Source organism: Oncorhynchus mykiss, chromosome 2 (assembly GCF_057628025.1).
Source record: "Oncorhynchus mykiss isolate SJ-2025 chromosome 2, ASM5762802v1, whole genome shotgun sequence".
NCBI lineage: Eukaryota > Metazoa > Chordata > Actinopteri > Salmoniformes > Salmonidae > Oncorhynchus > Oncorhynchus mykiss.
In genome coordinates, this window is record NC_143023.1 from 56,158,387 (window position 1) to 56,177,925 (window position 19,539).

General features: G+C 42.3%; 1 protein-coding gene across 2 annotated transcripts in view; it reads right to left on the reverse strand.

Annotated features, from left to right (window-relative positions):
- Positions 1 to 4,248: 4,248 nt before the first annotated feature.
- The window catches only part of LOC110491985 (lactadherin), a 45,275-nt gene continuing 29,984 nt past the window's right edge, over positions 4,249 to 19,539 (reverse strand). Inside the window, exons 4-10 of one of the 2 annotated variants that reach the window (XM_021565907.3) lie at positions 14,886 to 14,999; positions 13,707 to 13,888; positions 12,894 to 13,049; positions 12,410 to 12,554; positions 9,790 to 9,974; positions 7,661 to 7,816; positions 4,249 to 7,281 (exon numbers count right to left, since the gene is read on the reverse strand). In XM_021565907.3, the coding sequence (XP_021421582.3) occupies positions 7,138 to 7,281; positions 7,661 to 7,816; positions 9,790 to 9,974; positions 12,410 to 12,554; positions 12,894 to 13,049; positions 13,707 to 13,888; positions 14,886 to 14,999 (1,082 nt within the window). In that variant the 3' untranslated portion in view covers positions 4,249 to 7,137. Of the gene's footprint in view, positions 7,282 to 7,660; positions 7,817 to 9,789; positions 9,993 to 12,409; positions 12,555 to 12,893; positions 13,050 to 13,706; positions 13,889 to 14,885; positions 15,000 to 19,539 lie in introns of both variants that reach the window. The other variant, XM_021565899.3, reaches the window with a different exon arrangement.

Below are 19,539 nucleotides of genomic sequence, written 5' to 3' on the forward strand. Positions count from 1 at the left end.
AAAATGTGATTTTCTGGATTTTTGTTTTAGATCCGTCTCTCACAGTTGAAGTGTACCTATGATAAAAATTACAGACCTCTACATGCTTTGTAAGGAAAACCTGCAAAATCGGTAGTGTATCAAATACTTGTTCTCCCCACTGTACAGTATGTATATATTTGCATGCATGTATGGATATATTTACCAAAATAAATATGGGGGATTGGAAATGATGCAGACAATTACATTGGAAGCAACATTCTTTCCGCAATATTAAGCTGATCCACCCAAAAAAAAAAAAAGTTATTGACTTCATGGACCTTGTTTCTTAGGCTACATATGTGAATATGGGCTATTTTTAGCATTTTTCTGGGTTGTTTGTTTTTAATGCTTTACTTATCAGAGGTGGACTTATGTTATTTACATTGGAGCTGATAGTGCAGGGTGAGCTGCAAAAAGTGGTCTTCCTACTATTGCACACCGCCTCAGTGCTAACAGTGTAACTGGTGAAGAGAAATTATAGATAAAATGTATTGGTGCTCATCAGCTATTGGACATAAACATTACACAACAAGCTTTAAATCGTAAATTCAACAATGAGTGGTTTGTAAGGAATCAGTGCCTAATTGCAATCATTGCAAAGCAATCACTAGCTTGCTATTCAGTGGAGTGGGTGTGTGGTCCAGGTCTGGGTTTAAGGGTCTCTTTTGCAAGCTTAAAAAGGATAAACATTCAACATTGGCCGTGCTGTCAATCCAGCATGACTTTGGCCGCGCTCAAACAACTGGAACTGGGAAATCTCAGACTTCAGTAATTTCAAGACACCTGGGAACTCTGAAAACAACGAGCTCTGACTAGGAAAATACGTTTTGAATGGTCATACAAATCGGTATTGCAAGTCGGGAACTCTGGACTCTTTCCAGAGCTCCAACTTGAAGATCACTGATGTCATCATGATTCGACCTTGTCCCCCCCCCCCCCCCGACCCTGAGTTCCCAGTTGTCTTGAAAGCACCATAATCCTAATCTAAATTACCTATTGCCTCTTATCCGCTTGTCGTCCCCTTATGCCATAGTTTGTAAATCTTAATTGTCAGTAGAAACTACATTTGTTTAATGGTAGTTGCTGTAAATGAGAAATTGTTCTCAGTCAATTTACCTGGTAAAATAACGGATAAATAAATAAAAAGTAATCCATATTTATTTTAAAGGCCGTAAATGAGGCTGAATGAACTGTTTCGCTGCCAGGCAACGCTCCGCTGATTGTCAGGTATAGCAGTGGTAAGGTGTTGGGACTGCTGTTTGGACTCTGCTGTTGGGACAGCTTTATGTAGGCCCTAACAGTTTGCGGGCACTGTTTGTCACTGTTTCAGTGCAATTAATGTATTGCTCAGTGCCGTGGCTTTGCTGGCATGCATCTAAAAAAAAAAAAATGTTAGTTTGCCTCACCAATATTTACATGCTAAAAATCGCCACTGATCACATTACACATTGAGTAATGACAGAATGCATTTTCAACTTCACGCAATGTAACACTTTTGTATGACAAAGTGTGCATTGAAAAGCACACCAAAGACGGCATTAATAGTAAGTCATACTATAAAGACGGCACTTCTAAAGCACAAGCATTTCACTACACTACACCCTCAAGCCTTTCACTACACCCACAATAACATCTGCTAAATCTGCTCTGTGACTAGTCAAGGATCATATTACCTCCACCTTACCGGTCACCCTAGACCCACTTCAATATATACTTACTGCCCCAATAGGTCCACAGATTGTGCAATCGCCATTACACAGCGCACTGCCCTATCCCATCTGAACAAGAAGAATACCTAGAGTTGAAGTCAGAAGTTTACATACACATAGGTTGGAGTCATTAACTCATTTTTCAACCACTCCACAAATTTCTTGTTAACAAACTATAGTTTTGGCAAGTCGGTTAGGAAATCTACTTTGAAATCTGAAGCTGTTTAGCTTTAGAAAACCCTGTGTAGATCTAGCTTGCTTCTGGGGTGCTCTGTAGGGCTGTCTCAATTTTATTTATTTTTTAATCTGTCCTCTTCTCCCCTTCATCTGCAATGATTAGAGACTTGACAGGGGGAAAACCATACAACGGAAGCTTATAATTAGGCTGGCTTTCACCTTGTCAGTTCTCTAAGATCAGAGCAATGAAGGAGAGGAGGCGAGGATGGATTTAAGATAATTGAGACAGCCTATGAGTACAATGACACCAACGTGACAACCTTTACACCAAATAGTGCAGGCAATGTTGACTGGCACACTTTTAGACCAGCACAAACACCACACCCACAGTCCTCCTTTATCTGGTGTCTCCATCCATGTGATGCCACTGTAGTCGAACTGTAAACAAGGAAATGGAATGACAAAGGAACAGCCATAGGCACAATCAGTGATACGTGTAAACTGAAGTTTACACGTCTGGGTTGGCGCCCCCCCTTGGGTTGTGTGGTGGCGGAGATCTTTGTGGGCTACACTCGGCCTTGTCTCAGGATGGTAAGTTGGTGGTTGAAGATATCCCTCTAGTGGTGTGGAGGCTGTGCTTTGGCAAAGTGGGTGGGGTTATATCCTTCCTGTTTGGCCCTGTCCGGGGGTGTCATCGGATGGGGCCACAGTGTCTCCTGACCCCTCCTGTCTCAGCCTCCAGTATTTATGCTGCAGTAGTTTATGTGTCGGGGAGCTAGGGTCAGTTTGTCATATCTGGAGTACTTCTCCTGTCCTATCCGGTGTCCTGTGTGAATTTAAGTATGCTCTCTCCAATTCTCTCTTTCTTTCTCTCTCTCGGAGGACCTGAGCCCTAGGACCATGCCTCAGGACTACCTGACATGATGACTCCGTGCTGTCCTCAGTTCGCCTGTGATTATTATTATTTGACCATGCTGGTCATTTATGAACATTTGAACATCTTGGCCATGTTCTGTTATAATCTCCACCCGGCACAGCCAGAAGAGGACTGGCCACCCCACATAGCCTGGTTCCTCTCTACGTTTCTTCCTAGGTTTTGGCCTTTCTAGGGAGTTTTTCCTAGCCACCGTGCTTCTACACCTGCATTGCTTGCTGTTTGGGGTTTTAGGCTGGGTTTCTGTACAGCACTTTGAGATATCAGCTGATGTACGAAGGGCTATATACATACATTTAATTTGATTTGAAGTTTAGAAAGTATGGAGGCTCTCTTCTGTGTGGAATCACTCTGTAATTAGACTCACAGCTGTACCCGAAGAGAAAAGTGTAAGGGTGATAACGCATATATATCTTTTTTTCTTTAAGTGTTTTATTATCCTGGTATTTAGTCACATATTAGTCGGGTACATGTTAATTAACAAATATTTACTCATTTCTATGGGGTTCATTAAAATAAGTACTATTATACCATATTAAAAAGGGGGAAACCTAGTCAGTTGTCCAACTGAATTTATTCAACTGAAATGTGTCTTCCGCTTTTAATCCAACACCTCTGAATCAGAGCGGTGTGGGGGGGGCTGCCTTAATCGACATACACGTCTTCGGCGCCCAGGGAACAGTAGGTTAACTGCCTTGCTCAGGGGCAGAATGACAGATTTTTACCTTATAAGCTCTGGGATTTGATCCAGCAACCTTCTGATTACTGGCCCAATGCTCTAACCACTGACATGTAGTCACCAAGCACAAGAAAGCATGTAGTTACAAAGCACAAGAAAGCACAATAAAGTATCCATTGTAATCACATAATGTCCTCGTAAATACCAGGTAAATACAAACATGAAACAAGACAGTCAAATAAAATTCTATAATTTGAGCACAATGGAACAAGAGGTGGCTATGGAACTATTCCTGTTGCCATGAGACCAGCCTCATAGGGATAGCAGTAGAAATCTGTATCCATAAGAGTTAATGTGTGTCCATCCATACAAGAGGATGGTACAGAGGAGGAAAGTGCAAAGGGATGGAGGTAATGATTTAGATAATACCGTGGTATAGGAGGGATAGATTAGCCTTCAGGGCGTTAAAAATGCTAAACAGGCAAATGGACCCAAAGATTCCTGCCCTTTACATCCTCTCCCTTTGAAGTGAAAATGTCTGAAATTAATTCAAGCCTAATGGATTCATGTTACTGTCGGGTAAAAGATACAATCTGGCATTTGTTCAGGCCATATGAATGACCAAAAATGCCTGCAAATATCACAGATTGCACCTTTAACCCAATGCAGGTGAAATGGAGATGGTGAATTTGAAACCAGGTTTGCTACTGCACAATATACAAGCTGTCTGATGTTAAATCCTTTATTGTTTATGTCTTGAGAGTTAAGGGAATTCTTTTAAGAAACACAGAAAACAAGAACTGATCAATATTAATAATATCGCATAAAAACACATCAATTGTATAATTTTTTTTATGAATCATATAAAACCAGGACATTGTGGAAAATGAAAGAATGGGAATAACTAGAGTCTGATGAACGAATCAGAAAAATGTACAGAGAAAACAATATAATCAAAACGTCTATGTTGGATCAAAAAAAAAAAGTATAGTCAATACAATGCATGCAGACATCAGATAATAACTATTTTGGAACAGTCTACAAAGATCATAAATATATTACAGTCTTTGACACCACAATCCTTTCCATAGCCTTGCAAATGCATCGTTATTCACATGCATTTAAAAGAGGATATCTATCGCCGATGTTTTCCAGCTGTTCATATTAATATTCATTCAAATCAAAAACTAATCTTCTTATTGCACACACCCGTAATTCATAATTCATGGGGGGAGCTTGACAATGCTAGCTATGACCTAGGAGCAATATGCAGATTGCCATGTCACGTCTTACGTTCAGTGCAACCATAGAAATCGTTTTTTAAATTAGATTTTTCTTTTCCATCTTATCAGTGTGGCCACAGGCTTCGAATTCTACGCATCAATTTGGTCCTCTTGTGATAAATGGATGGCATTTGATTGGTCTGCTGCAAAACATTTACATATTACAACTTCAAGGAACACATTTTTACAAAAAGTATTTACATTAGGTAGGATAACCAGCTCAGAAAACAACTGGCAGAAATGTGTTTTTTTGGTTGCTATCATGTCAAAAATCTAAAACTGCCCCTTGATAACTTATGGAAGCCATATAACTGCTCTCCTATGCAGTGACATGACAGATTCATAGTATTAAAACGCTTCGTTCTCGAATAAAATTAATAATGGAGCAAATTGAAGGGATGTGATACCATTCCTCCACGAGAAATTCTGTCATTTGGTGTTTTGTTGATGGTGGTGGAAAACGCTGTCTCAGGCGCCACTCCAGAATCTCCCATAAGTGTTAAATTGGGTTGAGATCTGGTGACTGAGACAGACACCCTTTAAACCCCCCTACGCTCCTTTGAGACCCCTCTTTCAAAGTCACTGAGATCTCTTCTTCTAGCCATGGTAGGCAACATAATTGGCATTATTAAGCAATGGGGCAGTTTTATACACGATCCTAAGCATGCTGGGATGTTCATTGCTTAATTAACTCAGGAACCACACCTGTGTGCAAGCACCTGCTTTCAATATCATTTGTATCCCTCATTTACTCAAGTGTTTCCTTTATTTCGGCAGTTACTTGTATATGTCTGTCAACATCAGTACTTTATTTCTTTAATGGAGAAAACTTTGAGTTTCCACATATTTACCTCAGAAAACAATTATACAGATTTGACCCTGAAAGTGCCTTTTAAAAGGGGGGAAAACAAAATCATATTAAGTTGAGCTGTGTATCATAAGGGTTATAACAACATTAGTAGCACATACAATATGAAAATGTGCCTGGTTCCAGATCTGCTGTGCCGTCTAGCCAACGCCTATGATCGTGTTTGTCAAGACAGCACATCTCTGGGATCAGGCTAGAATTGATCTGCCTTAATCTCAAAAAGACATCTGGCAGCATCATCAACTTGCTAACCCCCTATTTTCTATGTCACTTCATAATATTAGTCAATTAGTAATAAATGCATTACATTGACGTCACAACTCACAGTGCATTAATGAAAGGACAGACATCACAATCAGAGCAGATTGAGTTATAGAACAACACCACATACTGTAGGAGTATTACTGCACTTTTACATACCCTTTAGCAAAGAATTATAAACTAAGATTGCATTGAACTATTTGGGGATTTGAATATCACTCAATGTCACAAGATTACAGAATAAGAGTCTCTCTCCAGCTTTTTATACATGCTTTCTATTTTTTTTCTAAGGTCTGCTACTTATTTGAAAACTGCATTTAGTAAAAACATGGCTAATAAATCATAATGCATTCACAACTAGTCAACGAACACCATCAATTTGTCAACAAAGTGAAATTCATTTGGTATACCTTTTCTTTTTCAAAAAATACAAATCAATCTTATAAATCCTATAGTCACACGACGGGTCTTTCCCTGGTTAAGAAGCCCAACGAAATAAAACACAAACAAGAACTCCCGCAAAAACATCTCTTCCAGAGCACTGCAGAATCAAGGAAGCGGCTAGGCGATAAGACTACACGAGGGTGTTCGATAATACTACTACGCACTTCAGTGTCTCAGGATGGTCAGGTGAAAATTCCCAGTTGGAAAAACATCACAGCCAAGTTAGCTACTACTGTATTGTACATCACTAGCGATGGGTCTCGGGTTCAGTCTTCTGTGCCCAGATTCATAAAGCGTCTCACAGTAGCAGTGCTGATCTAAGATCAGTTTTGCCTCTAAATAATAATAATAATTAATAATAGGGGGAACCAGATCCTAGATCAGCACTCCTACTCTAAAACTCTGAATAAGGCCCTGATCTAGGAAGGACAGGTTCAGAGTCCATGCAGTTCCGGCTGACACAGCAGTAGTCTGTGCGCTCGACGTACAAGTTGACCTTCAGCACCCGACCTAGGATCAGATTACCCCTACCTAATCTTACCCGTAACCATTAGGTGGGCTAGATCAGTGGTAACCATTATCCGACCCTAGATCAGTGGTTAGGGTCAATTTTGTACCTTCTCCAGGGTTGTGGTCGTGGTGTTTTGCTGCCCTCTACGGGTGTGAGCAAGGCAGTGCAGGCGTGGCTCAGGAGGTTTTGGAAAGGAGGAGAAAGATGAGGAAGGGCAGGGAAAGTGGAGGGGATTTGGCCGGGGACGGGGCTACTCATCGCAGCCCAACAACTCCATTCGCAAGGTGATGCGCTCGTGCCACGCCCACGGCAGGATGCGGACCAATCGGGCATAGAAGGGAGGCTCGAACACATTCTTTTTGTGGACGTTGTTGTCGCTGTTACCCGGGAAGATCTGGAAGTTGGGGAGCCAAATCACAAGCACAGAACTGATGGGTGCTAGTTAGGGCAAAAGACACTGAACATCTATCATACAATATAAAGGTCATCATTAAATCTATGACATCTTGACTTTGCGTTTCAACCGTTGACTCAATAACACCTATATTTAATATCAACAAAGTAATTAAATTCAGTCTATTATTCGTAGGCAGGCACACATTCATGCTTGGCTCCCTATAAATGGATGTTCCACTCAAAATACATACGGCAGGGGAATCAACTCGACTTAAGGTTAGTGTAAAAACCATGATAGGTTGTATTTTGGGTGGAACACCCCTGTAAGAACACCCTAAGAGAACACACTACTTTGGAGAGAGATTTTTGCCACCTACCTTGTCTGTGCTGGTGACGTCGTCCTTGACTATGCTCCAGGACTGGCCGTCGTCGCTGTAGGCCACCTTGAAGGCAGAAACAAACTGGACTGCTCCAAAGTCCTTGGCCCCCTGGGTAATGATGCCTGTGATCCTCTTGGGGGACTCCAGGTCCACCTGTTACAGAATAAGGAATTGTCAGAACAAGCATGGTTCAGTGCCGGACTCTGGTCTAGTGGCAACGCTGCCGACTCCAGACTACAAATCCTCCTGGCAACAGGGGTTTGAGCCCAATGTGTGTCTGCCACTTTCTCATCTGTGCCCTTATTTGTCTGCATCCCCCACTACATCTCCCACCACACTGTTCTGCCATGAAAAATAAGAATAGTGTCATTGGAACATCTTAGGCTTACCCAGATAAATTGAGTTCAAAACAAAATTGTCAGTAATTTGTCGGTAAAGTAAACTTTCAGAGAGAATCTTCCAGAACTTTCACCAGCACCAACTCTAACCTAGAGTTGAAGTCGGAAGTTTACATACACCTTAGCCAAACGGTAGCATTGCCTTTAAACTGTTGAACTTGGGTCAAACGTTTTGGGTATCCTTCCACAATAAGTTGGGTGAATTTTGGCCCATTCCTCTTGACAGAGCTGGTGTAACTGAGTCAGGTCTGTAGGCCTCCTTGCTCGCACACACTTTTTCAGTTCTGCCCACAAATGTTCTATAGGATTGAGGTCCGGGCTTCATGATGGCCACTCCAATACCTTGACTTTGTTGTCCTTAAGCCATTTTGCCACAACTTTGGAAGTATGCGTGGGGTCATTGTCCATTTGGAAGACCCATTTGCGACCAAGCTTTAACTTCCTGACTGACGTCTTGAGATGTTGCTTCAATATATCCACATCATTTTCCTCCCTCATGATGCCATCTATTTTGTGAAGTGCACCAGTCCCTCCTGCAGCAAAGCACCCCCACAACATGATGCTGCCATGGTTGGTATGGTGTTCTTCGGCTTGCAAGCCTCCCCCTTTTTCCTCCAAACATAACGATGGTCATTATGGCCAAAAAGTTATATTTTTGTTTCATCAGACCAGAGGACATTTCTCCAAAAAGTACAATCTTTGTCTCCATGTCCCCAAACTGTAGTCTGGCTTTTTTTATGGTGGTTTTGGAGCAGTGGCTTCTTCCTTGCTGAGTGGTCTTTCAGGTTATGTCGATATAGGACTCGTTTTACTGTGCTTTACACTGCTCAAAAAAATAAAGGGAACAATTAAACAACACAATGTAACTCCAAGTCAATCACACTTCTGTGAAATCAAACTGTTCACTTAGGAAGCAACACTGGAATAGACACACACACACACACACACACACACACACACACACACACACACACACACACACACACACACATATACATATATATATATATATACATACTTTTGTACCGGTTACCTCCAGCATCTTCACAAGGTCCTTTGCTGTCTGGGATTGATTTACACTTTTCGCACCAAAGCACATGCATCTCTAGGAGACAGAACACGTCTCCTTCCTGAGCGGTATGACGGCTGTGTGGTCCCATGGTGTTTACACTTGCATACTATTGTTTGTACAGATGAACGTGGTACCTTCAGGCGTTTGGAAATTGCTCCCAAGGATGAACCACACTTGTGGAGGTCTCCAATTTTTGGGGGCTGATTTCCTTTGATTTTCCCATGATGTCAAGCAAAGAGGCGCTGAGTTTAGAGGTAGGCCTTGAAATACATCCACAGGTGCACCTCCAATTGACTCAAATGTCAGAAGCTTCTAAAACCATGACATAATTTTCTGGAATTTTCCAAGCTGTTTAAATGCACAGTCAACTTAGTGTATGTAAACTTCTGACCCACTGGAATTGTGATACAGGGAATTATAAGTGAAATAATCTGTCTGTAAACAATGGAAAAATGACTTGTGTCATGCACAAAGTAGATGTCCTAACAGACTTGCCAGAACTATCGTTCTTTAAAACAATACATTTTTCATGACTCCAACCTAAGTGTATGTAAACTTCCGACTTCAACTGTATCTCCCTCAGCTACAGACCACCAAGTGTCCAACACCCACACCACATCACTTCCTACAGTTCCCTCTGAACCTCCTGCAGTTACCTGCAACCACTCGGAGCGGTTGGTGGTGGCCGCTGTCCAGGCGTTAGTCTTGCCCTGCTTGTCCAGCCGGGCGTAGTAGGACTGCCAGGTGAACGCCTCAATTCCCCAGGTGCGGTGGACACTTGAGGCCGAGATCTGGCGGTCGGAGAGCAGGCGCGACTTCATGCCCATGGGCTCAGAGCAACCTGCCGTGTTTGAATACACTGAAGTGAGACGACGAGCACCGGGAGGGAAAGAGAGAGAGAGAAGTATGATAGACAAGGGACAGACAGAGAAGCAAGGCCCAAGCCAGCCAGTCAGTGAGCAGCACAGGGAAAGCACATGCATGATGACCAGAGTTGTGGGGAGGTGGAGTGAGTAGTGACAGCCTGTAGTCATGCGGTACAGATTAGGGTTTCTGTTAGGGTTTTGGACGTTAAAAAAATGTGAAAAGCCAATAACAGTTGATGGCCACAGTTAAAGGGAGCTACTATTTTTATTTCCCAACTGGTAATTGATGCGGGCTACCCATTTGCCATTCAAATGCATAGGCAACAGAAGACAGGTTTATCAGCGCGTCACACACCACTTTGCTATGAGCTGGAGGCAGTATGCATTTTGAAAACATATTTCAATTGTTCGAAGCCTGAACGTTTTACTAAATATTATGAGGCATGTCTTACCTTGCTTCAAAGTAGCAAGCCAAAAAAACGACCATATCCATGGAGGCAATTACTTTATAGACTTCCTTCCATATGCCATTGAAACCAGTAGCCTCTTTCTCTTATGTTCTATTGGTTTTAAATAAATGTTTTCATTGTCCAGTAGCCAAAGGCACAATCCTAGTCATATTTGCATCTTTAGATCTCTCTCCACTTTCAACATTCCTAATAGATATTTTCATGTCACATGAAACTGCTCACATGTGTGATGCACTTTTGACAAATGGTGTTTTCCAGCTAATTGTATTATGGAACGAACATTCACGAGTAGCCTACTTTTTTGACACATTTTTAATTTAACCTTTATTTAACTAGGCAAGTCAGTTAAGAACAAATTCTTATCAACAATGACGGCCTACGCGCATTGCTTATAAAATGTGAATAAATAATATAGTTTATCAACATTTTAAGCTAAAAGTTCTGATCTGTTGCATCAGACTCATTCTTCAAAAATAAAATGTATGTCGCCAGTCCCACAACTGTCTGAAAGTCTGTTTTGAATAGGATATTTCTTTCTTGACAAGCTGACCAATAAAATAGGTCACATTTTCTACAATGCGGGATAAATAGTAAATTGACATAGGCTTGTGATTTTGCCGTTTGTTACTCGTCTTGTTGACTGAGGAAAAGTCAAACATGGACAGTTATTCTAACACGTCTTCATAGTGTGCATCGGAATTCGGCAATGGAGCACTTTGTTGCAGCCTCGAATTAGCATGTTCCGTTAAGATGAATTACCATAATCGAAATGGGATTTCTGTCATTCTGAACACTGTGGGTAGACGCTCTAATCAGGTTATACACCCAATACATATGGATCCGGTAAATTTCTCAAATGTCCGGTCAATGAAAACCCTGGTTCAGCTATACAGCCATAGGGAATAGAGTTCAGACAACTTATCTTCCATGATGGCACAAAACACTCTGTGGAGATGACATAAAAATGTGTGTTCCAAGTATGTAAAACAGAGTGCAATTGCATGCAGAATGAGAACGTAATTGCCTTATGGTTTTTGGTGGCAAAATGTCAGCCGTTCAAATGATACATCTCAACTCAAACGGAGTTGGCCGAAGTACGTTCATCTACGGCTCTAACGATAACGGTGGAGAAAGAGCGAGAGCGATGGACGCCGCAGCATGCTTGTAGTTGGGCTGAGCATCGTTGAGTAGTACTGTGAACATGCGAGCCTACAGTAGCACTAGCATGCGTGTCAGGTGCCCAAGCGTGTCACTGCCATGCAGTTTGTATTGCAGGATGCTTTGTGTAACATGCATGTATGTGCGGTGCAATGACCATAACCAAGCATAAACTGGCATAGCATGCTCTGACAGACAGTCACAGATGGACATTGCGGATCACTTTTAAAAACACACACACACACACAGATCAGTTTCCCTTAATTAAATGAAACAACGCCAGTGTGTTGGCGAGAAGTCATGGCATCATTATAAAGCAAATAGAAAGTGCAGAAACTTTGTACAGAAAGTTGTTACACCAGAGAAAACATAAAAGGCACTCCAAAATATCCATCTAGTTATACTGGCATGGGAACAAGGCTGTGATGATGAATGTGACTTGCATATTATTCTTTTGTTACAATCCCAACACATTTGAGTCATTTACATGATAGGTCTCATTGCCAATATTTACACTGCAAAAAATGTCCATATGGTTTTGAAAAGTAATTTTTCTAAACGTTAGCCCCACCCACCCCCCTTCAGTAACACTACTGAAACACTTTCAGTCAGACCTAAACCAAAAACCTTCTGGTAAAACCAAAAACATTCTGTATGATCTAACCATCTAACACACACTGAAAAGCAAACCCCATGCAGTTTGTTGACGTTGTTATCAGTGTGTGTGTGTGTGTGTGTGTGCGTGCGTGCAAGTAGACATGTGTTTGTGTGTGTGTGTTTACCATTGAGCTCACAGCCCACCAGTTCCATGCGCAGGGTGCAGGCCTTGCGACAGACCACAGGGATGATGCGGAAGTACTGGCCAATGATGGGAGGGTCAAACAGGTTGGTCTTGGTGCTGTCGTTGTCCACGTTCCCCACAAACACCTGGAGAAATAGAAGAAATTAAGAAAAGAATGAAAAATGTTACGAAATAATGACTTGAGGGAGTGATGTCAAAATGCATTACTTGAATTTCACCTGAGCTTTACAAAACAGGCCCCATGTGAATCAAACAGTAAACAGTATACTTCACCACCACCAACCAATCAATGCCTTTCATTCATTTCCATGGAAATGGCACACTATTCCCAAAATAGAACAAAGAAAAGCACACTACACAGTGAAGAGGGTGCAAATTCTACAACAGCCATAGTGATAATATGTCTGTGTGTAACTCTGAGAGGGTGTGTGGTTGTGTGTGCGCGCCTGTGAGTGTTCACTCACGTTGTCCTTCTTCTGCCCATCCAGGCGGTACACGGTGTAGGTCCTCCCATCCAGACTCGACGCCACTTTGAAGGCCTTGATGAACTCTGCTGACCCCATGCGGCTGGCGCCCTGCGTCACGATGCCCGTGAAACGCATCTTCCTCTGCATGTTAATCTGCACAAACGACAACGCATTGTTTCAAATGTATTGCCATATAATAGTGGACATTTGGTCCCGTAGTCATGGACCTTTCGCTGCACATGGAGGGGAATGACAAAAAAAAATTTGGTTACAAGGTCCATAGCAACAACATCAATCAATCAAATGTATTTATAAAGCCCCTCTTACATCAACTGAAACCCAGCCTAAAACCCCAAACAGCAAGCAATGCAGGTGTAGAAGCACGGCATTGCATCCATGCAATGAGCAGAGCCTCCGAGAATCAAACACATTTTAAATTGTGTCAGAATTAAAGCATCTCCTTGTTGCCCGTCTTTCATCTGCACTGATATGAAATAACCAGACAGGGGAATGTTATTGCCTTGTAGGTAGCCACAAGCCACAATATATTGCTTTCACCTATCCCCATGATGATGTTTTCACATCAGTGCAGACGAGGGAGTGGAAGCCACTTTACTATGGAGATATCCTTTCTAGAGTAGATTAGGGTATTAGGAACACCAGAATTGTTTTGCTATACTAAAAAATAACCTTTCTCATTAGACAAGTCAATGTAGCCTCTCCTGGTTTCAGTCAGTTTTCTTCCATTTGGTGCCTAGAGAACACGAGCCAGACAGTGGTGTTGGAGCCAGCCTGTCGTACTGTACTGACCTCTATCCAGGGGTTCCTATCATGGGAGGCAGAGGTCCAGGCGTTTACCAGGCCTTTATTGTGGAGACGGGCCAGCTCGGGCCCCCAGCGCTGCAGGCCCAGGATGCCGTAGTGCACCGACGAGGCCGAGATCTGAGACTCTGCAATGCCTCCGCCCTCCATGCCCAACAGAGAGATACACCCTGAGGGACAGACAGACAGACATAGGTCACAAAAACACAAACAGGGCAGACAGAGACAGACAGACACAGAACCTAGCGGTTGAGGGAGTGAAGCAATGAAGAAGAATCTAGCAGGTCAAATCCGTGGTGAAGTTAGTCTGGTTTATTATTTCACATTAGTACACATACATGCCCCACAAATCTATTGACTTTTTTGACAACTGCCAACAGTTTGACATGAAAACATTAAGATATAAGGAAAAGGAATATTTGTGCTGAAAACCTCATAATAAACACCAATGGTATTCACTAAATGTATGGTTTATATTTAGGATAATGTTTTACAGCTTTGTCATTGTAGTTTTTATTTTAAAATCATCTTAATTCATTATTTCATATATTTGAAAGGCCACACACTGAGGGCCAGAGATTATTAGACACCTGTGATAACCTGAAGTACCCAAAAGGGTCACTAGATGTCTTATGATAGATTACATAAAATCCTTCAAAGTTACCAAATTGTGTTAGTTTACTGGTAAACTTAGAAGTTTCCAGTAATATACCGTCCCATTGCATCCCTAGCTAGGACTGTCTGTGAGTGGTCTGGGGGGGAGGGGAAAACTGAAGACTAGCTGTTATTGGCAGAGGTTTGGATCTTTCTTATTGGTCTATTAACTAATTTACTGCCTGGTGATGTCACCAGGAAGGTGAAAACTCCCTCCCATCAAAACAGGCTGAGATTTCAAACAGCTCTTACACTAAAAAAGGACATTATCACCATTTTCACAATTTCACAGTATTAGTTTAACCTCATAGTGTAAATATATATACACACACAACACAGGAACATCACATTTTTGACTGCACTGGGCCTTTAATTTGGTTACATTATGATTTTCTTTATCACATTCAGCCTAATGTCTTTTATTGCACTTAATATCATGGGGGACTAAGACTAATAGAGAGCCAGTGTGTGTGTGTGCGCGTGTCTGTGTGTGTGTGTGTGACTGGTGCTCACGCAGTTGGCAGTGCTTGCCCACGTAGGGGGACGGACAGCGGCAGTTGAAGTCTCCATTTAGGTCCCTGCAGGAGCCACCATTCTTGCACGGCTGGCCGACACAGTCATTCACATCTGTTGAGAGAAATGATGGCCATTATCAGTCACTGGCCTACAATCAACAGAACAGAACAATGATTGATAAGATGATATGGACAGGGGTGATCGGATCCTAAAAATCAGCCCTCCTACTCTTGATATGCTTTTTTTTTGAGCACAGGCCCCAAACTGAAATCGGGAAATATGTACATGCTTAAACTGGATGATGAACTGACGTTTCATACGGTTTTCAGATGAAGTCATTTTTTGACTTCCTCCTAAAGTTTTTTTCCCCCTTTCATCTACGCTTGGCTTTTGACTATGTGCAAATGAGCTCTGATAAAGCTATTAGTCAACAGCAGCAACGCAATGGCTCAGATGAGCTGTTGTGGCCCAATTATCTGAAACTCTTTGAACTACCCCTAGATGGCGCACTTTTCAATGGTATACGCTGGACGTGCGGTGTGGTTTTTTTTTAGAGAGAGGGTGCTTGGCAACTGGCAGCGCTTTCAGAGGACAGCATGCATCAGAACAAACTTTTTAATCTTTCGCCCACAAGATATGAAGGCATGACTAAACTTCCTTTGAACACTGCCCTAGATTGATTGTGTTTACTGTTTACCATATTTTTTGTAGAATATGACCCAAATCTCACTTGTGAAAAGTGTGATTAGTGTGATTCTGTGCTCAGGGCCAGGCAGGCAGTCAGTCGCCCACTAGGGAGGCACCAATGATGTATATAAACCCGGCACCCTCTTCCTAAAGCCCACAGGGCATCCTGCTCTGAGATTATGTTACTTCTCAAGAGACACACTCACAAAGTCACACACAATTACTCATAATACAGAATACTAGTACACACACAGTCTCATAACTAGGGCCTAGGGTTTTTCCAAGCCAGGACGCATCAGGACACACTCAAAGCCCTGGTCGTAACACTAAAACACACACACACACACACACACACACACACACAAAATCAGCAGGAATGAGTCAAAAGCCAAAGCACCTTGGACTTAAAGCTCAATCCGAGATTTGCACGACTACAGCTGCTGTTTCTAAAAAGCCGAAAGCTCCTTCAAGCCCTCTTACTGTCTCAAGGTATTTTCGTGTGGTGTAGGCCTATTCCTATACTGTTACGGAGGAGCATATGGCTTCGCAGTATTTAAGGGCAACACCATATTCTCTCTTGACAGACTTCACACCTTAGCAAGAGGACATGGGGGGACACAGAGAGACTCATGGGCTTCCGAGTGGCGCAGCGGTCTAAGGCACTGCTTGAGACGTCACTACAGACACCCTGGTTCGATTCCAGGCTGCAACACAACCCGGCTGTGATTGGGAGTCCCGTAGGGCGGCGCACAATTGGCCCAGCGTCGTCCGGGCTTGGCCGGTGTAGGCCGTCACTGTAAATAAGAATTTGTTCTTAACTGACTTGCCTCGATAAATAAATAAATAAATATATATATATAAAAATAACACACATGCATACACAAACCTACAGAAATTGACAGACACCCTATTTTCCTTTCTATGTGACACCCTAGGTGACAGACGCTCTCTATTTGCGTCAGCGATGGCCCCTCTGTATCAAGAGGATTTGGCACATCGTCGACCAGTGGTATTCAAAGTCGGGGTTGCGACGAGGAACTGCAGTGGGGTTCAAAAAAAAAAAGTATAGATTATTGTATTGGACAACATACGCTGAGTGTACAAAACATTAGGAAACCTGCTCTTTCCATTACAGACTGACCAGGTGAAAGCTATGAACCCTTATTGATGTCACTTGTTAAAGCCACTTCAATCAGTGTCGATAAAGGGGAAGAGACAGGTTAAAGAAGGATTTTTAAGCCTGGAGACAATTGAGACATGTATTGTGTATGTGTGTCATTCAGAAGGTGAATGTGCAAGACAAAATATTTAATGGGGTATGGTAGTAGGTGCCAGGCGCAACGGTTTGAGTGTGTCAAGAACTGCAATGCTGCTGGGTTTTTCACGCTCAACAATTTTCCGTGTGTATCAAGAATGGCCCACCACCCAAAGGAGATCCAGCCAACTTGACATCTGTGGGAAGCATTGAAGTCAACATGGGTCAGTATCCCTGTGGAATGCTTTCAACACCTTGTAGCGTCCAATACCCGATGAATTGAGGCTGTTGGGGGTCAACTCAATATTACGAAAGATCATTTGAAAAATACAATTTTATGAAGTAAATGTATTCATTGGAATTGAAAGTTATTTGTTGATGTAAAAATCTAAACTTAACGATTTTAAGCTTGTGTCATTAGATTTGGGGTGAGGCCGCGATAAATTCTTGGGAAAGAAATGGGGTGCCCAGAAATAAATAAAAATATAATAATAATGGGTTCCCCAATGAAACAGTTTGAATACCACTACCGTAGACCATGCTGCAGCCTGGCTGGTTACCTCAAGAGCCATACAGACGCTGTAATCTGCCATACTTAGAGAGAGGGGGAGTGAGGTAGAAAGGGTGGCCTGAGGAGGAGGAAGGAGGGAGGGAGGAAGGACAATAGCCCTGGGACACTACCCACCCTGGGACATCTAGTGCTCCAGAGTGACGTGGTGTGTGAAGGAGGTTGGAGGCCAAGGAACAACTGGAGCAACAGGTCACAGGAGGCCAAGGGCCAACTGGAGCAACGGGTCACAGCAGGACACAGGGACTGAGTTGTTTTTGTCTCAGTCATAAAATGTTTTATTTTTATTTTTTACCTCTAGTTCAAAATGATACACAGTAAAAATCTATGGTAAGAACTTATTTTATCAATAAAACACCATACTGTAACTCTCTCACATGTCCTGGTATGGATTTCAGCTAGCAGTGTGCCAATTGTATAGATAGATGTATGGTCCCAGTATAGACATATGAAAAGATTGAGGCTATTGAGTGGATGAGCGCACACAGGATCATCAATACTCAGGCTTTGTTTGTGCATGAAGCAAAAACCAATACAGATCTAATTGTCATTGTTTGTAACGTGACCCAGATAGATCAATGCAGAGCAAGGTCATCTGGCAGCGGTGCATGTGACAGAGTACACGACACAGCCTGAGCATCTGAGCTAGTAGGCAGCGCTAGCGGCATGAGGTGTACACAGAGGCGTCATGCCCATAAGGGGCATGTGCCCCCTCAGATTTGTCCTGTTAAAATAATAGTTTTAATTTTTTAGTTTCATTTTTTGCTGTCGTTTCTCTGTAATACTACCAGCCAACAAGCAATTTTATGAAGTTGGCTTTAACTAGCCCAAACACACTAGGTTCCCAATCTCATAAATAGCCTATCAGGCTATCAGTCAAGTTAGAGTAGCTAGCTTGTCTAACTATCTTAGCTGGCATGCCTGCTGGCAAGGTTGGAGACTAAGAAAAGCAAGCAATTAATAAGACTCACATTCCTTTCAATCTTTTACCCAGGAGAGAAGATTTGGTTTCTTTAACAAAATAACCACCAGACAGGAGAATAAAGACAGTTCAAGAGATATGCAGAAAAATAGACATTTCTATATAATTAAATATAATAATGATGGCTATAGATTGCAGGAAAAAGCTGTTTCAGGTGTTTGAAAAATGCCAATTCGCCAACTTTCCAACAGGGGCCTAGCCCCCCTCCGGACCACTCCCCAGCCATCCTCACGTACTTTATGCCCCCTCAGATGTTGGGGATGCATGACACCCCTAAGTGTACCGTACAGTTTTGTGCACTCCTGCAGGCCCGTGAGTAACGGCTTCCTTATACAGTATGTTTGCATTGTGATCCATTGCCTCATACCCACTGATGGTTAAACTGGCAGTAACTCCATCCCTCTTTAAAAGGGACAATCTTTTGATTTTTAAAAACTTTTAAATTCATGATATAGCCATTGATTTTTGAAGAAAGTACCTTATAAAATGCCTCATGAGCGGACTTCAAATGTGAGAGTGGTCACATTTCTCCAGCCCCACCTGTTTACCGAAACAAATAACAGGGTGGTAGTTTTGTTATAATTTCCAATCCCAGATTTGCCTTATTATTATTCGACCATGCTGGTCATTTATGAACATTTGAACATCTTGGCCATGTTCTGTTATAATCTCCACCCGGCACAGCCAGAAGAGGACTGGCCACCCCACATAGCCTGGTTCCTCTCTAGGTTTCTTCCTAGGTTTTGGCCTTTCTAGGGAGTTTTTCCTAGCCACCGTGCTTCTACACCTGCATTGCTTGCTGTTTGGGGTTTTAGGCTGCGTTTCTGTACAGCACTTTGAGATATCAGCTGATGTACGAAGGGCTATATAAATACATTTGATTTGATTTGATTTCCCCTTTAAGGAATCCAGGTCAGAAAAGTCCCTGGCATGGGACACTGCCACAAACACCGGAAGAATTATAACTGTGAATCCTTGTAATGTTGTATCATGGAATATTTGTTCATGTGTAAATCAATCCCATAAGGGATGGGCTGCCAATTAGCGATTTGACACCCCAAAAATGTACGAAATCATTTCATTTATTCGGAAGGGTACAACTGGGGGTGCCCCCAACGGCAATATAGTGCCAGGTTTAGCCACAGAGCTGCTAAATTAA